The following is a 22793-nucleotide window of genomic DNA, read 5'->3' as shown; positions in this document are numbered from 1 at the left end:
GTGTCCAGGTCACAGTAAGTATTCAGGACCCGTGAACTGTAACACAGTATGTTTTTGGATGCCAGTGAAACAAAGATGAGTGCATACAGGGGGAGAACATCATATTCATACCACTCAGCATAGATGAAGTGTACATTTCCTCCCTGCTGACAGGACGGAAGCATGCCCCAGTTCTCCGGCCAATCCAGATGGTAAAAGGAAATTAATTGCAAAAGAAGTGTTTATAGACTACTGAAGTCCTCTTCTTTTCATTTCAGGCTGACAAGTTACTTTCTGATGAATCACTACCACCTTTCCATTAGATGTACAGGCAAAATTCACATGGACAAGTGGCTGTGGGGAAAAAGACTAGCAGAAAGATGGGAATGTGCTTCCTTGCTTTGCCCTCTCTCAAACTGGGTGGTCCAGTATTACTTCACATACACTGAAGTTTAAGCTAATGCTTCTAAACAATCTTTTTACTTCAGGGAAAAAAAAAAGACATCAAAAATATGACTAAATACAATAAATATTCTTTCAATAACACCACATGAGCAACTTCCAAGAGATCAGATGAAAGGCTTGTCATTCTTACTACAGATTTCATGCAATTAAAAAATGAAAGCATTTGTAAATTCAGGTAGAACAGCCAGCATACTGCACCATGAAAAGCCCAGAGGAGAATGCACAGCTTTTCAAAACCAAACTGGTTTGGTTTTTTTTTTTTCTTTCTCCTGTTACTAAATAAGTAAAACTCTGCAAAACAAACGTTACTAAACCAGTTTTTCTCATTTCTTAGTATAAACACAGAACCACAGAATCAGGCTAAATTTGGGAAAAAATAACAGTCTTAATCATTAATCATGATTACGTACCTCTGGCTTTTGACAGGATCATAGTACACTTTGGCCAAACCATTTCCTGTACCAACCATGATCTGGTTCAGCTTGGGATGCCAAAGGCAACGCACAACACTCTGAAATAAAGCAACATATTGATAGCTAGTTGGTCATTCCTCTAGATCTTAGAATTAATATTCATACTGTCAAACAGTGGATCAAAGTCACGCTGTAGAAGGAACAAGCTTAAGCACATGAATTAATATTTGAATGAATAGCAGTTCCTCTCCAGAGCAGAATTCAATGTAAGAGGAATGGATGGAGGCAGAGAAGGAAGTAAAAATGGGTGGCAGTGTGATAACCATTGGTTTCTACAGACCAACTGCTGCACGGTCTTTATGGGCATAACGGAAATGGAAAGTTAAAGAGGCATTTGAAGGAGAAAAATTAAGTGCTTTGGATAGCAATGCAGGCCTTCATGACTTTTGCATTTTTCTTTTTAATTATTAATTCTTGCACCCTGTTCTTTACTTGATCTGTTTTTCCCTTCTTCTCACACAGTGCTGAACTTTGAGTCGCTGTCTGCAGAAATGGAAGAGAGCTGATTTTCACTCGTTTCCTTCTTCCCCACAACACACTGAAGAAGTTGGTATTTGAAGCCAATGTCTCACAGCTCTGTCACCCTGTTATTTTCAGACATTAAGAGAATTGTTCTTTTATATCCACATGGTTCTCCATGTGACTTTGAATCTCCGTATGATTACTGTACTCAGTCTGATTCAGCAGGCTGGCACAGAAGTCTGTAAGACTCAAACTTCTACCTTGAGAGAGCCAAAGAAGTGGGCACAAGAAGTGCAACACATCACACAAACACAAAACCTGTATGTGCACCTGACTAACTGGGGTGAAAAAAGTACCTATTCTTGAGAGATAGTAACTCTTTAAAGGCATACTGTCCACGACTGAAGACAGGTCTTAACAGTGCTTGTGTTACCTATGTAATAAATGTATCCAGAGCCAGCAGGACGCATCATCCTGTCAGTATTTCACTGAACGATGCTCATTTTTCCAGCCCTATCCTGCCCCCCAAGCTTACTACTTCTCCTGTCTCAAAAACCAGGAACAGACTCTTCTCAAAGTGAAGATATTCAACCACTATCATCCATCATTAAAGTATCTGTATATACTTTTTTTTTACATAATACAGCACATGAAATACAGCAAAGCTAAAATATAAATAGGGGTGCAATATAGCCCTATAACTTGGGAGATAAGAACCATCTAATTTGGATGACAATGGTTATACATCAGGTCTAGTGAGTCCTGAATCACTTCCCACATCATGTTCCAGTCCATTTCTGGTTTGGTCTAGATCTCATTTTTTTGAATGTTATGAGGCACAGAACATAAAAAAAAATGAAAAAATTCTGAAACCCATTCAGCCATCATGAATCAGAACTTCATTTTACTACAAGACAATGGATGACTATTTTCTGAGCCGTTTTTCTGCTTTGTGTTTTTGTTTAAGAAGAAAAATTCAGTGAGATGAGTTTATGTGACTCAACCGACCGTTTTTTACAAGGTTCCTCTGTAAAACACCCTCCTTCTACACTGATATACATACAACTTTATATATTCCCATTTAATTAGAGGTACAAATAAACCTGGTTTATTTATTACGAGACAGCTGAAGAACAACAATCTTTTTACAGGTAACTCTGAAGTACAAAATAGGATTCTGATAATGCAGTGTGTCCATGATTCCTGCCACAAGTGACCAAAATAACCAATACAGGGCTGCTAATAAGTTCTTTGATTTAAATAGGACATTCTTACATACTGTTATGTAATGCTCAAAATGCTATGGTAACTGTAAAACACACAAAGCTAATAACAAGCACTGAAGGTCAAAGGTGGGTGGCCTTTTCTTTTATTAATATTTATTGCATGTGTTTAGCCAGCCTTTTTAAACTTTGTAGTTAATATGGTTCTCCACTTTCTACTGTCAAGTAAATGTATTTTATGGCATGGTACTGGATCCCAGCCAACAAAAACAAAGCCTGAGACAGTGTGGCTCAGCACTGATGAGGATTGCTAAGTTTCTAACTTGTCAAACATGCACAGCACACTTAAAACCACCATGGCACATGCTCCAGAGCAGGCAAAAGAAACTGCCATTTAATGCAGCCCTATAAATCTTCTGAAACTGCAAAATGTCCCTGAATATAATTAGTTAGTAACTAAACAAATACAAGCTCTGAACATGCAAGTAAGTTTATTAACCCACTGGCATATAAACCTACTTTATAAGAAATGATAAAAACTACTTCTGCAGATTTTCAGATTATTTTAAAAATGGGCAATACTTTTAAAAGACCAAAGTACTGAATTCCTGATCTAAATCATAATAATTTTTCCCAATCATATATTCCTAAAGAAGTAAAAACTCTACACAACAAAGGCATCGTTGTAGACTAGATCTTAACATTGGGAGTGAGGGAGGAAGGAGAATCTTTATCATAAAAAATAGTTAGTTCTTAAAGAGCATTTTTCCTTCGATGCCTCTAACTTTCCTACTGTTTACACTTAAAATAACTCGGGTAGACACATTTATCACTGGAAATGCTAAACCTCAAATCCCGTCTCAAAGAAGATCCTACCTCCCAGCTCTCCAAGCAAATAAGTCTTGGCTTGGCCTACCTATGCACATAGATGGATATTCACCTACTGGTACTGGGTTTTTGCAAAATTACAGAATGGTTGCAGTTGGAAGACAGGTCTGGAGATCATCTAATTCAACCCCCTTGCTCCAAGCATGGTCAGCTACTACAGGTAGCTCAGGACATTGTCCAATTTGGTTTCGAGTATTTCCAAGGATGGAGACTCTATAGCCTTTCTGGGCAACCTGTTTCAATGTATGACCACCCACCATAAAAAAAGACAAACGCAAAAAAACAAACCCCAAGCCATTTTCTTATGTTTAAGTGGAATTTCCTGTAATTAATTTTGTGCCTGTTGCCACTTGCCCTGTCACTGGGCACCACTCAGCTTTGCTTTGTCTGCTTCATCCTCCTGTCCCTCTTCAAGCATTTATATGTAAGATGCCCAATGAGTCTCCTCTACTTCAGGCTGAGCAATCCTAGCTCTCTCAACCTTCCCTTCTGTGCCAGACACTCCAAGCCTTTAATCACTTTTGCAGTCCTTCACTGGACTCACTCTACTATGTTCCTCTCTGTCTTGTATTGGGAGCTCAGAACTGGACCCAGCACTACAGATGTGTCTCACCACGGCTGTGTAGAGGGGAGTAACAGCCTCCCTCAACCTGCTGGCAACACTCTTTTGCCTGATGCAAATGTCCACTTTCTGTTTCTCTGAGATGGAAAGGGGATCTGCCATTCCACAACCACTGCTTAAGAATAACTTGTTTCATTTTAAGGTTGCGCCCTGCAATGGAATCCAACATAAAAAAGGTGGTGCTTCAGTTTTAATTGCTCCTGAGACAGGAGCTCAGGCTGGAAGCGATACCCTCAGCAGTTAAAAGCAAACTGCAAGGTTTCAGTCCACTTACCAAGGTGGTTTCATGCTTGGTAAGAGAAATAAAAGAGCAGGGAATTAAATTGCCTGACATTGCTTTATGGAAACCTAGCACAAAAGACAAGACTAATCCTAAGGACGGGTTGCAAGGAAATCTTGTGGATGACAGCCTCAAGACTCTGAAAATACAAACGCCAGAACAACAACAAAAAAAATCAGTTAAGTCATGCTAGTTTCAAACATTCAACAGAGAAAGACTTAACCTGTTTCTTATAACATTTAAAGGTGAAACAAGACAAATGTACGTATATTCCGAAATCCCCAAAATTCCAGGTTATATCTCAGCTTTGCAAATGGAAAACAATGTCTTATTATAACAAACAAGAATGATAAAATGTAGAATGTATCATCATATAAACATCTCCAACATTTGAAAAACAGGTTTCTGTAATGGCTGGATGTTTTGGACAGTATTATCTTTGGAGCATGAAGTCCTGGAAGCCTGTCATAAAAGCCCTGAAAATAATTTTATCCATGGAAATGATACAGCCAGCTTAGTGACTGCAAGATCTGAAAATACAGCACTTTCAAAAGACAATGACTAGTAAAAATTTTAAAGCTGTTTGGTACTTTTGCTGTTGCAAAAGCATCAAGTTCTTCAAATTAAATCAATCTGAAAAGCCTTTGGCAATATCTATTACATATACATATAAAAACACTGTAGCTTCCATTGGGAAATACTGGGAAAAGATTGTGATTTTTTTTTTTTAAGTCAGGCAGGGAAAATATTAAAAATGTTAACAGAAACGCTCCAAATTTACCTTCTTCACTGTCACTGTGAAAAAGGATAGAACAGATTCAGTGGGCATTATTAATAGCAGGCCTTTGTAATTATTTTCACATTACACATTGTCTTGTAATACTGACTTAAACTGAAAATCAATTTAAAATTATCTATACAATTTTAAAGACTTTTTTTTGCAACCTGGAAGAAAATGTTTATCTTCTTAAACAACTGTCTAATAAAATAAGAACCTATTACTGATTGTTCTTGAAATCAGCCGTACCTTTTTCTAAAGTTGCTATACTATTCTTTGAAATAGAAAATATGAATTACCCGAACAATATTTACATTATTTTTAAACTAAGCACTATACTCACTTCAGACTCCCCATTATTTTAAAACAGACTACAGTTTTAGAAATTTTTACCTATAATAACTTAAAAGCTTAATAATATCTGGTAATCTTAAACCATAAAACTCATAAATACGTGGAAAGGTGGCAGGCAAAGGTGATGATATCACTTTTCCCTCGTGTGCTATTCCACCTGCATTCCTTCTGAGACATGTGCAGTCCCAGCTCATGTGCAGTTCTGGCGTGGTTCATAAATAGTCCCACATCTAACAGTCTGTTCTCACCTGTGTGTTTCCCTTTGTATCATACAAGCAGAGCTGTTGCTGCAGGTAAACAGTAAACTACACCAAATAATTTTTCCACTAGGTTGTTCCCCATCTGGGTTAGCTCACTATACACACATGGCTTTGATGGGATTAAACAGCAGTGCCTCTAAATGAGAAACTGAAGCCTGGAACATAATTTTCTGCAACACAGAATGGGACATTTATTCTGGCCTAGGAATAATCCCCTGTGTTTAACAGGCGAAGTGAAGAATAACTGAAGCAGATTTCTCAGCAAGCAAAAGCTAATTGTCTCAACTGAAACTGTCCAGAGCACTTGGGTAGCACCCCAACAGGAGTAAACAATGCAGAGGGCATTTTACAAGGTCAGCAAGAAAAGATTAAAATGATTTGTTGCATAGGAATGGAAAATTAACCCTAAGATGAAACCACGAAGCTGGTAAGGTCATAAAACTACAGACTGATGTCAAGGATTAAAAGAATTCCCCTGGTCTTTGCTTATAAAAGATGGTTCAAGACTGCAGCAGTGAAGATAAAATTCATTTCCCTGGCCCATGCTTTAGGTGAAAACATTCAGTTTTACAGCATGGATAGAACAGATACAGGATGGGAAGATCAGTCTTGGAGGGGTCGGTACAGGTTGGAGGGAGAGAGGTGAGGAAAGGTTAATAAATTTAAGGACTAGGAATGGTCCGAGAGGTTTCACATTGGGAAGAGGGACTGGCAGAGACTATGGGTTTTGTGAAAAGCTTTGGAGGGGTTGCACTATGGACAGCACAGACAAAGCATACTAAGAAAAAAACTTGAGCAAATACAGCAAGTGTTCCTAGTTCCTATGTATTACAGATAGATATAGGCTATTAATCCTTATGCCTAAAATATTTTTCTACCACATTCAAAGCCTGAGCAGTCACTTAATCTCATACCTTTTGAGTCTAGCAAAATGTAAGGTTACCTGTCATGTAACGAAATAAGGAGAACACATATAAAGACTGTCTCATGAAAGTATTATTCGCCTCTATCCTCTCACTCTGCTGCAAAAGAGCTAGGGAAAGTTAAGGTTTCCCTCCATTCTTGTCTTCTTGTTTTCCTATACTAACATTGTACAAGTCTGTGAGCTGAAGCTGTACAAAAGCACTGATTTCTACTTTTTTGCATTTTGGTTGAAAATTTGACTGGTATCCAACAAAATGTAACTACCTTTTATATGTATACAAACCACAAGATAATACCTAACCTTTTGTTAACTTTATTAAACAGACATGTATGTGTGTATGCATATACTGATCTAATGGAATATGGAGGTCATCATTTGCTGCAAGACTGGCATGATATCAAGTTTCATCATTTTCCAAAAAATCCCAAGGACTTTCATATTTTTGACATAAATAGTAATCACCATACACTTCTGCAACACTTACGTCAATGGGGCTATATTCTTTCCTTGCTACCTCAAAATGAGAAGTAAATTAGATGGGGCCATATTTTACAATGATGTTTTAACTTCTCTTCCCTCCTTCAGGAGGTCTTACTGCTTCGCAATCAGGCACTGTTTTCCTCAGAAACAACCCCTTCTCCCTAGACAGTTAAGTTTTAAGGTTAAATACCATGCATTTGTGAGTTTTTTTACTTTTTTTTTACATTTGTTTACATTTCATGTAAAGTATATTTTCAAATAATGCATGATAATATATCAGCTTTTTCAAGTTCATTAGTAAAGCTAATGCCACGCAGGGAAGAAGAAAGAAAAAACATGCTTCCATATTAGTTATGTATTGTTGGAATAAACCTTTCCAATCTTTCTTTCTCTTCACTTCAGGTAGAGCCTGTTGTTTTTCTCTAATAGTTCTTGATCCTCAGCCTGCTTATACATTTTCCTCCAAATGCCAGAATTGATTATTCAGTTATCTTAGACTTTTAGGCTAAGTTCACTAAACTAATGTCTGCTCCCATGGCTATCAGTGAAAACTGTTTAAATGAAAGTACAGACAAACAAATCTGGTAAATGGAGAAGATGCATCTATCTACTTTCACATTCACAGAAAACTACCCTGAGAGGGTGGAAATCTCTACTGAATGATGCTGACACAGAGCAAATATTTGTACTATCTCTGTGGTGAATACGCAGTCAACATCCCGCTTGTAAACTGGAGAAAGCAAAAGTGACTTCCTTGCAGATTATCACTGGAAAAAGTACTGCTAATTCCAGAAAAATACTGAAAAAGGAAAGGGAAGGAACATGCTAATCCTAGACTTTCACACACCTCTACTGTTGAAGCATGAATTCATAGGGTTTTGATGTTTCCTTCACATGTTTCCACTGATTAAAAAAAAAGTTTGTTAAAATTTAGATAAAGTTCTGTAACCTTCAAGTCGCTGATGTTTTGACAGTTATGTTTGGAAATCAGGTGCAAGTAAGAGAGATTAGACTTGACTCTCAGCTAGCACGATTCTTTCATAAAGCAGCAGGCTTTTCTGTAAATTCTCTCCTGAAAAAAGTCATAAATCCTTAAACTAACGAGTGCAAAAGTAACCCATTGTTTCCTACTTTGCTACTGGTAAGATCAGAGCAGAAGAGATTAAATGTCCCAGTGCTTTAGCAGGAGAGAATGAACACAAATGGAGGGAAGTGAAGGTCCTAGGTGGGACTTATCTCCCTAAACTTAGGATGTCTATACCTCTAATCTTTAGAGGTCTACTCTTTAGATGCCTACAATCTTTCACCTCCCTTTATAGTTAATAGAGACAAATAGCATTTTACAGTGGCCTTCATCTAACCTATTTTAAATATCTATTTTAGGACAAGATAAAAACACAGTCTGGATGTGTTTATTTTTCTCATTTGATTAGAAGAAGAGCCTAGGGTGACTGGATCAGCTGTAGACATCTATATTTGGTCAGGTGAATCCCTGCAGCCTACTATGGCCAAAATAACTACAGAATAAAAACAGAAAAATAACAAGGATCTATATTACCGCATGTTGTGCTACTTACATAAAACTCTCCAGTTCAAGGATAAAGGATCCTGAAAGCCAAATTAAATACTAATGCCAACAGAATACAGCAGATACAAACTCCTTAAACTGTCCAACAAATCTTTAGAATCTTAGCTTGAATGATCAGGTCTAGCTCTGGAGATACTTAAAAACTGAATGGGGATAAAACAGAAACAAACACAGCCTATGTTTGCCCTTATTGCTTACCCCTTTCCTGACCTACAATCTAATAAATAATTCCTTCAGAACCTGTTTTGAAGCTATACAACAAGAAAGTGATAGCAAGAGCTGCTACTCTAAAAAAATATTTTCAGTTAGGAAAAGAAAAACTTAAACAAACCTTCTCTATTTCCTATGTGCAAGGTTTGCTTCAGTGGCCATGACGGTATGTGATGGGTTCTGTTTGAACAGTGCTGCTCGGATTTCCTGCACTTGGCTGTCCAGACAGCCAGATAAGCGGCATGTCAGCAGGGAAGATAGTGAACACATAAAATAACATTCTGACCGTGGTCGTGGACTTTGTAAGGACAGGTCATCACAGCAGTGGCCAAATGAACTGAGTATTTATCTCAACTATAATTTTTACAAATTCCAACTTTGCTGAAAAAAAACTGGACTGTCAAAATCAGTGCAAATATTCATGCAACTCGTTTATTTAGCACATCTGTTCTGTAAAACCCCTACATATTCACGGTGAAGAGCTGCTTGTGCAATGCAGTATCTTTTAAACATGTAGGTGTTTAAAACATAATTAAGCAATACTACTTAAGAAACTTATTAGTATTTTTTTTCAGAAATAGAAATTACCTTTCTAATTAATGTTACCCATTACCTAAGCCTATAGGCACATTCACGTTCAGCACATTTCTCCCCGAATGTACCAGCATATTTTTCCCCAAGTGTACAAAGAGATGTTTTCTCTCCAATTCTACACAACTAGAATTTAAAGGAAAAATTAAAAAAAAAAAAAAAAAATCAGAAACTCAATATTCTAATCTGAAGCTAATGGCAATCTTACCTGCAGAAATGCCACTATTTCTACATAATAATCCAGGATCATTAATAATGATGGCTGACATGCAGAATAGAAAATAAAATTAACTGATACAGTTAGCATGGTAAGGAAAGGCTTGTATATAGACAGGTCTTTCCTTCTCCTACAGTCACCCAGATTTCTCTGCAGAAGATTCTGCACGAAACATCAGCTACATTAACTGTCTGTTCCCCTCCAAGAACAACAGAAATTCTGCCTTAAGAATGACAGAAAGATAATGCTGCTCAGAGACAACATTAATTCCCACTGCACACTCTGTAATGTCTTTTCACTGATATCTTCAAGCACAGTGGTGATCCAAAAGCCAACGACTTGGCTTGCCCTGCTGTATCTGGGAAAGGCTGGTTTGCCTCCTGGATGCACCCACCAACCACAGGGGAAAAAATGTAGACTGAGTAACTCTTACAAAAGTGCTGTATTTTTGATTAAAAAGAGATTAAATAATAGATTTAGAACTATGCCATTTCCAAATGTCCGTGAAGCTGAACAAATGCTACCAGTTTGCTTCTACCTTGTTTCTTCTTTTGAGTGAAAAGATGGTAAACACTCATATGTTGATACTATGCATGCTCTGATCCAAAAAAAAGGCTGCTCATACAATAAAAATATACTAATATTACACTAAAAATCTACTTTAAACCCCAGTTGCAAAGATCTTCAGGTTTGAGATTTCCCTGGAGCTCTTCCAAGGAAAAAAGCCAACTACAATAAATAAGGTGGGAGGTTAGGGAATATCTAGAATGCAGTGACCTGCTATCATTAGATTTAAAATACTCGTGAGAATACAGTAGTAGAGGAAACAACACTAGTGCTTTTCCCTTGTGAAACATGACTTAGAAAATGTGTGGAAACATTCAATAGAAAAGGGACCAGAAACGGATATAATTTACACTTTTCTATGTAGAAACCAGAAATACCCTAAAAACATATTCAGAGGCCAATAATTTAAAGCAGTATCTCAACATAGAACATATGGATAGCAATGCTGTATCACTGACCTTCCAAGGTACAGCTATAAAAAATACTCTTAGAAGTGAACTGAGCCACTGAACACCACTTTCCTTTTCCGATGGACAGAAAAAGTGACTTAATCAAGGTGGCAAACTGTTGTGATTGCAAGGTACGGCATTTTCAAGCTTCTGCTCTGTTAAAATTACAGCCACACTTTCATCGCAGTTATCTCAAAGCTAAGGCAGACAACCTCCACATACACTCCCCACTCCCTATTACAGTGAGAAAACCTGCACAGTTTATTTCTCTTGCATGCCTCAAACCTCTAGTGACAGCTCCCCTAAAACAAAGTACATGTTGCTGCAGGATATACGAAGGGAAGGATCACATTGTCTTTACATATATGAAAGCAGAGAATAAAAATTGACAAGTTACCTTAGTTTAAAAGAAAACACATTCCTGTGATTCACCTCTTCTATTAGATTTTTTTTTTTGCTTTAATCAGCAGAAAAATTTACTGGACCTTAAATATTGTATTTACTTCCTTATTGTGTAAAATGTGGGTTTTCCTTTCAAATAAAATAAATGGCTTTAAAAAACCCCAGAAGTCGTATGATGATCCCTTCCAGAAGTTAAAATCATTTATTTTTCTTAAATTCAAAAAGTTTAAATCTTAGTGAAATGGGCCACAGTGGAAAAGTCCTTTAATATATTACCATACCTTATAAATAGTAAATGATATCATCTGAGGTTAAGGAAAGAAATACTGCAATCCTATTTCAACTGTCCATAAAGGGTGCTGGAATTTTCGTATTCCTTATTCCTTCTTCCTTTTACACTCTTTAATCTAAAAAGAAGCTTTATTTACAGCTTGTCTCAGAAGACCTTCCTGAAACATCCCTTAGAGGTATTTTCAGAAGTATTTAGTAATTTAACTTTTGCTTATATTTGAGAAACTAAGAAAATATTGAATAATCCTCCTAACAGAAACAGCTTTCCCTAAAAAACCATAAATCTATGGTTTTGGATTGCTGCTTGACTACACAAACCTGCAGGATATTTTAAAAATTTGCACATCTCATTTTATAATGTAGACAATCTCATCATCTTTGCTCATTTGTAAATTAAATTATTACTTATATTTTCATTTAAAAATAGCAATTTCTGAAATTGTACTTTTTTTTTCCCAGTGCCCACTCTTGCTTGGCAGTAACAGGGTGTACTACTACTCCCTTCCATCTGGGGAAAATGACTGCTCTACTGCTGCCAAAATCAATCTTGTCTGTAATAAGGATAACTACTGGGTGATTTGTTTGAACTAGCCAAACAAATGATAGACATGTGAGAGTGATTCAAGTGACTATCCACAGCTATTTTAAATTAAATTGACATTGGGGGAAATGTTGTGTACCCAACTCCATCTCCCACTCACTAGGTATTTATAACTGGTTCCCATGAAGATCTCATACCTGTATAACCAAATCAAGAATTAGGAATAAACTCTCCCTGACTGGCATCTGACAATGAAATCTCCCTTCCGTTCCAGAGAGGACAGTTACAGATATCCCAAAAGATGAGACTTCACCTCAAAGCAGGTACAGATTTTCCTTCCTCTCACACTACCTGAGGAAATGAAAGGGAAATGGCCTCTGAATTTCTGTGCATACACTTTGTACCCCTCTTCTGGCAGTTTTATTTCCTGACATCTGTTTAATGCTCCTCATCCATCTAAAGGGAGTGAAGAAATATTCTGTGTGCAATTATAAATCTTTCAAATAAGAAAAGCCTCAAATGCTCAAATTGAGAAAGTTTAATATAAATATTTTCTTGTGAATATTTGAGGTGAGAGCAATAGAACTGTTCACAGCTAATACTGTCAAGATAGAAGAAACAGAGACAGAAAAACTATGGAAAAGCTGCATGTGCATAACAGGATTTTTTCAAGTTCAGTTTTTCTTAAGATGAGAGGAATTCTGTACAGTTTAGCATACATAACTATGGTCACAGTATGAAGCCCTCATAATTTCCAATCACACTTCTACACACTGAGCCAGAGCAAGGCTGAAGTACTCTACACAGAGCATCCTTATGAGAGTGGGAGAGGCAGGGGCTCTGACCCCCGAGTTTTGATCTAATCTGCAGTAGGTAAATGACGCTGCCAGTAATCTGCAACATGGGTAATTTCACTCCTTCATAAACTCATGGAAGAAAAATCCACTGAGTGCTACAAATTGAAAATTTCTGTGTCTGCATCAAGATATCTCTACCTCACAGATCACCAGATGCAGAACAGGACAGTCAGAGAAGCATCATTGTGTGTGTGCCCTGTTCACTCCTGCAGGCACACTGCTACTGGCCAGAGACCGAGCCCATGGTCTGCACCACTTCTGACATTTATTTAATTTTCCTTCAAAAAGTATTGCTATTTATCGAAGAAGCTTGAGTTCTAGAGAAGTCCCAATGCCTGCATGGAGGGATAGCATTCAATCGTGGACACAATGATATAGTCACTACTTTAGCCACAAATTGTGACAAAAAAACCAACCAAAAACCTAATATGTGAAATGAAAAGCAAATTAATATTCTACAGCCACAACAGCAGAGACTAATCAGACTGTTGGCCCATTAGTAAAACCACAATGTTTCATTCCAGCAGCTCTGAAACATTAATGGGTTTTCCCATGAAAACTTGAAAGAAAAGGTGAAAAAAGGTTTGTGTGGTATTATAGAAAGGAATGCCAGACACAGTTTTGGTCAAACATTCCCATTAAATATTTTCCCATTACCCCCTGGGTTCACTCACAGGCCAATTGCATTGGCTATTTACCAAGAAGGTTTAAGATAATGTTTACTGCTCTTCCATGTTTTTCAATTTTCTCAGCTTAGCAGCATTTCCTTTAAAAATCCTCATGAAATTAAAAAAGTAACACATTAATAGTTTATGTTTTCTCTTCACAGTAGATTTTCTGTTATTCTGATTATAAACGTTTTATCACTAAACTGGTATAAAACTGCCCTCAGAAAGCCTTATTATTTTCATTTTATACTTGAAATAAATGACTAATGATGCCCTTTTTCTTTAGCAATTTGGACTAAATACAACTGAAATCACTGAAAATATTTTCATGAGGAATGAGAGTAGATCAAGCTCTTTGCAGAGACAGATATTGGTATATTTGTGCTTTTACTACACATATTAGCATAGCATAACTTCATAGAATCATAGAACAGTTTGGGTTGGAGGGGATCTTTAAAAGTCATCTACTCCAAACCCCCGCCAATGAGCAGGGACATCTTCATCTAGATCAGGCTGCTCAGAGAACCTCAGCTATGCAGTGCCTAAAAAACCCCAAAATAGGCACATTGAAATTACATATTTAAGTACTCAATAACATACGAACGGTGAAGTCGTATGATATTTAGTTACAGAAGACAAACTGAAGTCTTAGGCAACTTTACATCTTATCTTTAATTATACTGCTTTCTACATTTTTGAGAGAGTATCAGGAAAAAGCAGAAACTAGGAAAGTAGTGCATGGAAAGCAGGCAATTATTGCACTGCTGAAAAAATGCTTTGATAAACTACACACAAAATATTAATCTACCAATATGTGGGCCAATGATCTTTCTGATAAACAGCATGTACTGCTTATAAAATACAAAAGCCAGCTTCCTGAAAATTCATTTGTTTTTAGCATGCCTTTATGTGTTTATATTTCATCAAACACTGCAATTTGAGAACAAGAAAAGAACACTAAGCACAAAGACGAAAGATACAAGCAATAGAAAGACCTTGGAAAAAAATACACTGCTTTTTTTTTATATAACATTACTTATAGTAATTTTTCTTCTTTTAGATTCTGGTGGTTATGCTTAACTGTGTTTTTCTTAGATATGTATTGTTGAAGCTAGAAGCTAGACAGACTGATTGTAAAGGTATTATTAGTGCTGGCTCACTGAAAATTACATCATAAGATCAGCATTTATAAGTCTCAATTCTTCACCTATTATTTCCATTATTTTCATTTGATCCATTATATTCAAAAGAGGAGAATGACAGCTTTAAATTTTGTAACTACAAATGAAGAAAAACAGCAGCACTAAAACTCTGTAGACAAAAGTAATTTACTAGTCTTAAAAAGTACCATATAAATTTCAGCACCTATATAAATTTATAGTATAAAATTATGAGCCTGCTGAGATTTGTACACATACTTAAAATTTTACTACATGAGTGGCCCCAGTGAAGTCGTTTACTGACCCCTAATTTTGTTTTTCCAACAATTTCCTACTGTTGGTTCTCAGCTCCACATCTCTCTTGCATTTTGAAGCAGAGCAACAGAACCTTACCTCTCAATTGTGAGAGAAACTGATAGCAAAACAATCTTTTCTGGACTCTCCTGTAGCATTATCTACCTCAGCAGATGAACAGACTCTCTCTTTCAGAGAATTAAAGAACTGTTTTTCTGGGAGACAAGGTTAGCCAATAAAAATTACATTTCCTTTGAACACAAAACAGGTAGGTTGGTGAGCAGTAATTCTCACTATTTAATTTCTTTCAATCATACAGGATCCACCATTGACAAGTTTCTCATTCTTGCAGTCTTAAAGCTCAAATGAAGTTTCTGTACACTGTAACTGACTTGACCACCTGCAAATGGAGATGCCATCATGACCACATCCAGACACCTAGCTCTAAAGACACCAAATTCATTGCGAATGAAATTGCTAAGCTATTTTGCTTCCTTGTGTGCATGGACAGAAGACCTCCTACAACAACGCACCTCTTGCACTTTATCTTATGTAGTTGCTTTCCTTTTCTCTGTCATGAAGTTTCAGAAGGGACACTGAGGCATTCATGTTTTATCTCATAAAAAGGTTATAAACACTCGATTATAACACTTGTATCAGAAAAATAACCCACTAGAAATCCTCATGAGTTCAGCTGAGGTTTGGTATGTTCCACAGGAGACAAATTTAAAATCCAATTTATGTTAACTTTGGAGAAATTCTTTAGTACTAAATAAAACTTCCAATGTCATATTAAAACTGTATTTGGAATATATGTTTAAAATAAAAACAGGACTTTTCCCACCCCCCTCCAGAAAAAAACACATGCTTTCTGCTTTGACATGAATTCTGCATTTCTAATTTGCAAGACTGCTGCCACAAAAATGATGGATATAACAAAATCATCTGTAACCAGATCTTGCTTTAGGATGAATTAGAAGAGAAAAAGCGATTTGAAAGCAGAAGTAAATACAAATGTAAATTCTGTATAAATGACCTCCAGCACAAGGTGTTTTTGGTCCACTATGCTAGGAAAGACTGCTATGTTGGGTTAAGAAAAGCACAGAAGGAGAAAACAATATCCTGAAACAAAGTGACACAGTTGCTACCTGACAGACTGCAACAGACGGCATACATTGCCATACTTAAGCAATGGCAATTCTGTGTGAATTTCTCGCATTCCTGTTTTTTATAACCTATAAGCTTACTTGTGTGCACCATAAGAGTACATGACCTTTTTATAATATTGAGCTTTTTCCTTCTGTACAAGGGAACAGGTGGCCAGTTCAAGTCATACACAGACTCTTCAGTATTACACATTTCCAATCTTAGGTTTTATATTGCTGACGAGAATGGTACTTTTGATGGAGAGATTCCTAATGATGTCTTCCTTTTGCCACGGAATTGATGCACTTACACAAGCTAGCATCCATTGAAATGCATTCTGTAGTAACCACAAGTCTAGTTTCAGGGACAAGTAGGAATTTTGTCACAATATGGCATTCCATCATAACTGGTCGAGTGAACAGCCTAACCATGTAAGAATTTTAGGATTCATGTCTCGCTTCGCAGATCTAGAAGGGTTCACAGAACTACTTGAGAAACGTAATGGTAACACCAAAGCAGGGATCTCCTAGTGCTTAAACACCTTGTCCCAAGATTTTTTTTTTTTTCTTAGTTTAAAGGAGTATAGCACCCATTCAGGCCACTCTACCACTATCTGTTAAATATGGAGCAGAAAAATTACAGTAGTCTTAATAGGTCATTATCTGTATAAGGGGAAAAAAGCACATGAATATGTTTTCATTCATATTCTGAATAGTTGACAAAAGAAAACTAAAATACATACCGCATCTGTAACTTCTATCTCATACAACTTGTGGAATGTCTCCCGACAAAAGAAAAAAAGTTTCCCACTGCCACCACCTTTCTTAACAGAGGTGCCTGTGACAAGTATTTTATCATCTGGGCTGAAACAACAATCTGTCCTGTTGAACAAAACAAATCATCATAATAAGCAAATCAATAATTAATGTGTAGAGAACTTTATATGTAAGTTGCACTCCTTAAAAATAATCCTTTCTATTTGTTAATCCTTTCAAGACAAAGCTTTAAAAAAATCTTTTGTCAGCTGTTATCTATTACTATCGTTATCAGACACAGTTCACATGTACAATTACAGCTGTGCACAGAATGTGCAAAACTGGCAGATCCAATAAAAATCCTCCTCCCAACAAAGTTCTCCTCCACTCAAAAATTCTGTAAACTTTTCAACATGAGAAACAAAAAAAAAGATGTATTTTTCAAGTCTGGTTATTACCATTAAGTAAAAAAATAAATCATTCATAAAATCTGTTTTTGCTGATGATACATTCTTCAATGGTGCAAGGCAGTGTGTTTAAACAGTGGCCAAAAATGTTTGTCTGTTTACTTTTCCTTTATGCTACAAATGATAGTCAAGACTGAGCTGTCCATGACCTGCCTTTCTGAGATCTTATTTCAAAAAGATCTTACCGTCCTTAAGAGTTGCATTTGGCTGTGCTACAGCTATGGGAATGCAGGTGGTAGCAATAAAAATATTAAATACAATACTTAGCACTATGTAGTACAATATAGTATCTTAGCTGCAAAGAACACAGTCATCAGCACTTCTAACAGCATAACCTGCATTCATACCATGCACCTTCATGTTATGTCTGCTTTTCAATCCAGCTCTTCTTTTATTAATCATAGACCAAATAAGAATGAGGATTACTTGTATATCTCATTACAGAAACATAAGGCAATGAACCGGCCTCCACCTGAAAAGCTGCTAATCTAATTAGACATAAGACATACGAGAATGAAAAATAGCATAAAACAAGCAAAGCTAACTATGAATTTTCACTAAAAAATACGAGATCTTTTAAAGCAATGTGAAGTCCTAAAATAGCCTAGAATCCTCATTGCACAGTCCTCTCTGTGCAGTCCTTTTCACACAGTTCTGGACCTAGTGAGAACTGAGGAGGAGAACTCCGGTAGACTCCCTCCCATTCAAGCATAACTACTGCTATTTCTACTAGCTGAAATAAATTAGAGTACTTACATTGGAAAGAAGCTGGGCAGTCTTTCCGCTGAATTAAGAGGCTTTTTAAATTGCCTAATATCCCATATTTTTAAAGTATCATCTCCTATGAAACAAAAGGGAGGAAGGTTAGCAATAAAGAATTTAAGTCAAGAATTTAGACATGTGCTGAAATTTTCATCTTCTAATTCAGACACAAAAAAACCAGAATGATAAGGTAGCAGCATTCAAAATGCTTTGTCCCTAAATGAGTATGAAAGTGCAAGTATGAGAAGCTCCACCTGCTGCATTCCAGTAGACCAGAAACTTCTCCTTTGCAATCCCTCCTACCAAGAACCATTATCCATGGTGGAATCAGACTCCCCAAACACTAATTTATTTCGAGTTTGTGAGCATTGGTGCTTTGCTACTAGGAGTAAATGTAACTTTTAAGAGATTAAAAGAAATTAAAATGTTACCATAGACGGTCTAGATTAAAAACTAAAGAAGTTTTATGTGTCTGGTTTCTACCTGCCCTCAAAAAATGATCAGGAAGAATGGAAGGCACAGTAAGTCTTTTCCCTTCTTTAGCAGGCAAACAGCAACAAACTGCAATCTCAGTAGGGAGAACAAGCCCTGGAATCAGTCAGAAATCCTTGGGGAAGGGGAGAAGGGAAGCAAGTGAACCCACACTTGCTATAATGAAACCTTTTCACACCCCTCCATACCACCTTTGGCCATAAAAGCCAAAATTGAGGTCACAGCAAGACATTTATAGCAATTCTCATCTATGTTTGATAAACACAGTGTGACTGTAGGCCAGTAAAAGTCAGGCTGTTTATTCCTTTTTGAAAAGTTATGACATATTAACAAAGTGAGAACGGGGGAAAAAAAAAAGAGCTTAGCTAGTTATTCTCAGAGAGATCTACATCTCTGCTGACCAACCCTCTGGGATACATATTTGCAGCATGAGACAAGCTATAGGACCTGAGCTTTGAAGCACCTCACTCCGGCAACTAGACATCTTGCATGAGCACTTTCAAGGGTGCAAGGAAGGACTTTCAAAAAACAATTCTCTTTAAAAATATCCAGAAATTAATTTTAGACAAAAAGTTACAAAATCCTCCTGACCTAGTTGGAAAAGGAGGCAAGTGACTGGTAATCCACAGACCTGCTTCCTTCCAAAGCAAAAACCTTGCAGGGAAGTAATTTTGTTGTCTAAAAGTATTTTGTGGATTCCCAGCCTTTGAGATCAAGAGCTTACTGGAGGCCTTGGAAACAAATTGTTAAAAAAAAAAAAGTAACATGCTGTAACAAAAGAAATCGAGGCCAGCAGTACCCTTTACAGGGAAAGCAGTAATGTGTGGCCTCGTACATCATGTATGTTTATATTAAAGACTAGCATAACTCCTTACTACAAAATATTTTTAAGAAGTGGACAACTTAAATAAATGATGTCTAGAGCAGAGTATATTTCTGTTCATTGGGAAGCTGAAAAATGACAAGCAAGAAAAATGCTGAGTCCCTATTTTTGGAATATCTGTTTTCCTACTGTTTCCCAGTAAACTCCACCCAATCACTTCAAAGCATTGGGTCTTGTTATACGAACCTTCCCTTTTCCTCTTCTCCGCCGCACCCCCCCCCCCAAAAACACTTATCTGCAAGATGTTATATTTAAAGCACCAGCACTTTATAAATGTATGCAAAGGATACCATTTGGCCACTCTGCAAACCTCCTGGATAGGGTGAGATCTCAGGCTAGCAGCCAAGGCTGTTCTGTTCCTAGTGGAATGAGCCTTGACATGATCTTCAAGCTGTAGTCCTGCCAGGCTTTAGCAGAAGAGATGCAGACAGACATGTAGCTATAGCTCTTCTGCTAACACGAAAATGTAATCTGCTGGTTTAAAAAATTAGAAGACTCTAGAAGGACTCAAAAAAACGTGGTTGATTTCAAATCAACGCTGTTTTACACTGTGCAGAAATAGTTGATTAAGTATTTGGAAAGGAAGAAATGCTAGTAGAACAACTTGGCCAATGCTCTGAAACTCTTACCACAATTAAGAATTTGTCCACATTCACTTTTTCTAATTAAAATTTTCTGTGTTGCAAATATGATATTGGTTCCTGAATCTAATCTGCATTTGGAGTTGAAATCACCGTCACTAACAAAACAGACATATTAACTTCCTGTAATACCATAGATTTTTTCCAGTAGTATCCTTCCGTGAACTGATGAAAAACACTTGATTTTTAAAAGGTTAACATTTGCATTTACCATAAAGAGAAATATATTAGTACTCTACACAAAATAGAAAGTCACTATACATGCTCCTGCATAATCCTTGAGCATACAGGAAACTGTACTCAAGGTGCTTCTACTTTTATAGCCGCCTTCAAAATCAAACATTTTATTTTTCCTCAAGAACATTGTGAAAATAGAAATACAGCTAAAACTAAAAACCCCAAAACAAAACATCAAAAGGAAACACAAAAAAATATTTTTATCTCAAAAAAAAGCGTGTATCTGCATAAGCCATCTGATAGGCTTAGATGTGACTATTTTTTCTTGGGTTTAACTACAGTGGACTTATTTTCCTATATAATTTCACTGATTAAGATGGCACTGAGTCTACACACTGTTCATACCACAGAAAAAAAATGAACCATCAGACTAATAGTTATCATGAGATTAATGGAATTAATGAAGCCACTGCTTCATATTATGACAAAAACGCCATAAATTCTGTACGTAGCAGAGTCAGAAAAGGGCTTTTAGATTTTTATAGTAGGATCCCAAGTCCAGTCCTGATACTTACCTCTTCAGTGCTAAACAAAGAAAAGGTTCCATAAATACTGTCTTCACTGTATTTAGAAAAAATTACATTCATGGTTACAAGTGTGCAAAAATACCACTTTCTTAAGTTTCTGTCAAGTTACTACCTAATACCTAAGAAAAGTAAGACTGGAAACTCTCATAAGCAGCTCCTTAGCTTTTCATTTTCCCTTGTGCTTGCAGCTGAGCCCTGCCTCACCTCTCTCATATACAACACAGAATCTCCATCAAATGCAGGAGAATCTATTAGGCTTTCAATGAAAGTCCCCATTCCCCAAACAACTATCCTCTCTTTGATCCTCAGCACTTGGCAGACGTGTTAATCTACGAATGCTGGATACACATCTGCTTTTGTTGATACAGATCCAAAGCAATGTTCTTATTACGGTGCTGACCAAACAAGTCAAAATAAGGTATGAATACTCCTTGTTCTCTAGCATAGCACACACAGATTACTTTTTTTTTAATACACTAGACAAAGGTAGCACTTTTATCCACACTGAGGAGACAAATTTTTGTACAGTCTTACATTTTGCAAAGAATCAACCAGCATTTCATACAGATTAGAGCAAAGTGTCATAGATAGAACATAAGTGAAAGTCTGTTTAAACACAAATCCGGAAACAAGGAAGAGCAGGCAACCAAAAGTGCCACACGCAATAAAAATAAGCAAAGGAAATTTATGTGATCTACATTTATAAATGGGAAACATAAGAGAATTTACCTAAATGGAGGTTTCAAGACAGCACTAGTGAATATTCCTCACGTAAGTATTAAACTTATTTTCTATTAATATTTAAAAGCACACCAAGGCTTCTCTTTAATCATATCAGGTATGTCTGTGTGAATTTTTCAGTGACAATACCACTGCAGACAGATGCAACATTTCATAGAATAGTTTGGGTTGGAAGGGACCTTTAAAGGTCATCTTGTCCAACCCCCCTGTTATCAGCAGGGGCAGCTTCAACGAGATCAGGTTGCTCAGAGCCCCATCCAGCCTGATCTTGCATGTTTCCAGGGATGGGGTATCTACCACCTCTCTGGGCAACCTGGGCCAGTGCTTCACCACCCTCACTGTGAAAAATTTCTTCCTTAGATCTAGATGAAATCTTCTCTCTTACTTTAAAACCATTAATTACCCCTTGTCCTGTCGCTACAGGCCCTGCTAAAAAGTCTGTCCCCATCTTTCTTCTAAGACCCCTTTAAGTACTGGAAGGCTGCAATAAGGTCTCCCCGGAGCCTTCTCTTCTCCAGGCTCAGGAACCCCAACTCTCTCAGCCTGTCCTCACAGGAGAGGTGTTCCATCCCTGTGACGATTGTTGTGGCCTCCTCTGGACCCGCCCCAGCAGGTCCATGTCTTTGCTGTGCTGAGGGCTCCAGAGCTGGATGCAGGACTCCAGGTGGGGTCTCACCAGAGCAGAGGAGCAGAGTAGAGGGGCAGAATCCCCTCCCTTGACCTGCTGGCCACACTGCTTTGGATGCAGCCCAGGATGCGGCTGGCCTTTTGGGCTGTGAGCACACATTGCCAGCTCATGTCCAGCTTTTCATCCACCAGTACCCCCAAATTCTTCTGGGCAGGGCTGCTCTCAATCCCTTCATTCCCCAGCCTGTATTGATAGCAGGGGGTTGCCCTGACCTTGCAGGACCCTGCACTTGTCCTTGTGGAACCTCATGAGGTTCTCACGGGCCCATTCCTCGAGCTCGTCCAGGTCCCCCTGCATGACATCCTGTCCCTCACGCATGACAACCACACCGCTCAGCTTGGTATTGTCTGCAGACTTGCTGAGGGTGCACTCGATCCCACTGTCAATGTCATTGATGAAGATATTAAAAAGTACTAGTCCCAGTAGGGAC

The 22793-nt window shown here is 37.4% G+C and overlaps 1 protein-coding gene across 1 annotated transcript in view; it reads right to left on the bottom strand.

Moving 5' to 3' along the window:
* The window catches only part of WDR70 (WD repeat domain 70), a gene marked incomplete at both ends in the record, with an annotated part of 154389 nt that overhangs the window by 13193 nt on the left and 118403 nt on the right, over nucleotides 1-22793 (bottom strand). The window contains 3 exons of the mRNA XM_082013152.1: nucleotides 855-955; nucleotides 16913-17051; nucleotides 18149-18233. Coding sequence (XP_081869278.1) covers nucleotides 855-955; nucleotides 16913-17051; nucleotides 18149-18233 — 325 coding nt within the window. The remainder of the gene's footprint in view (nucleotides 1-854; nucleotides 956-16912; nucleotides 17052-18148; nucleotides 18234-22793) is intronic.

The sequence above is a fragment of the Phaethon aethereus genome, assembly GCF_964289735.1.
Source record: "Phaethon aethereus genome assembly, chromosome: Z".
Classification (NCBI taxonomy): domain Eukaryota; kingdom Metazoa; phylum Chordata; class Aves; order Phaethontiformes; family Phaethontidae; genus Phaethon; species Phaethon aethereus.
Note: the sequence above shows the minus strand (reverse complement) of the source record. Positions and strands in the feature narration are given on the sequence as shown.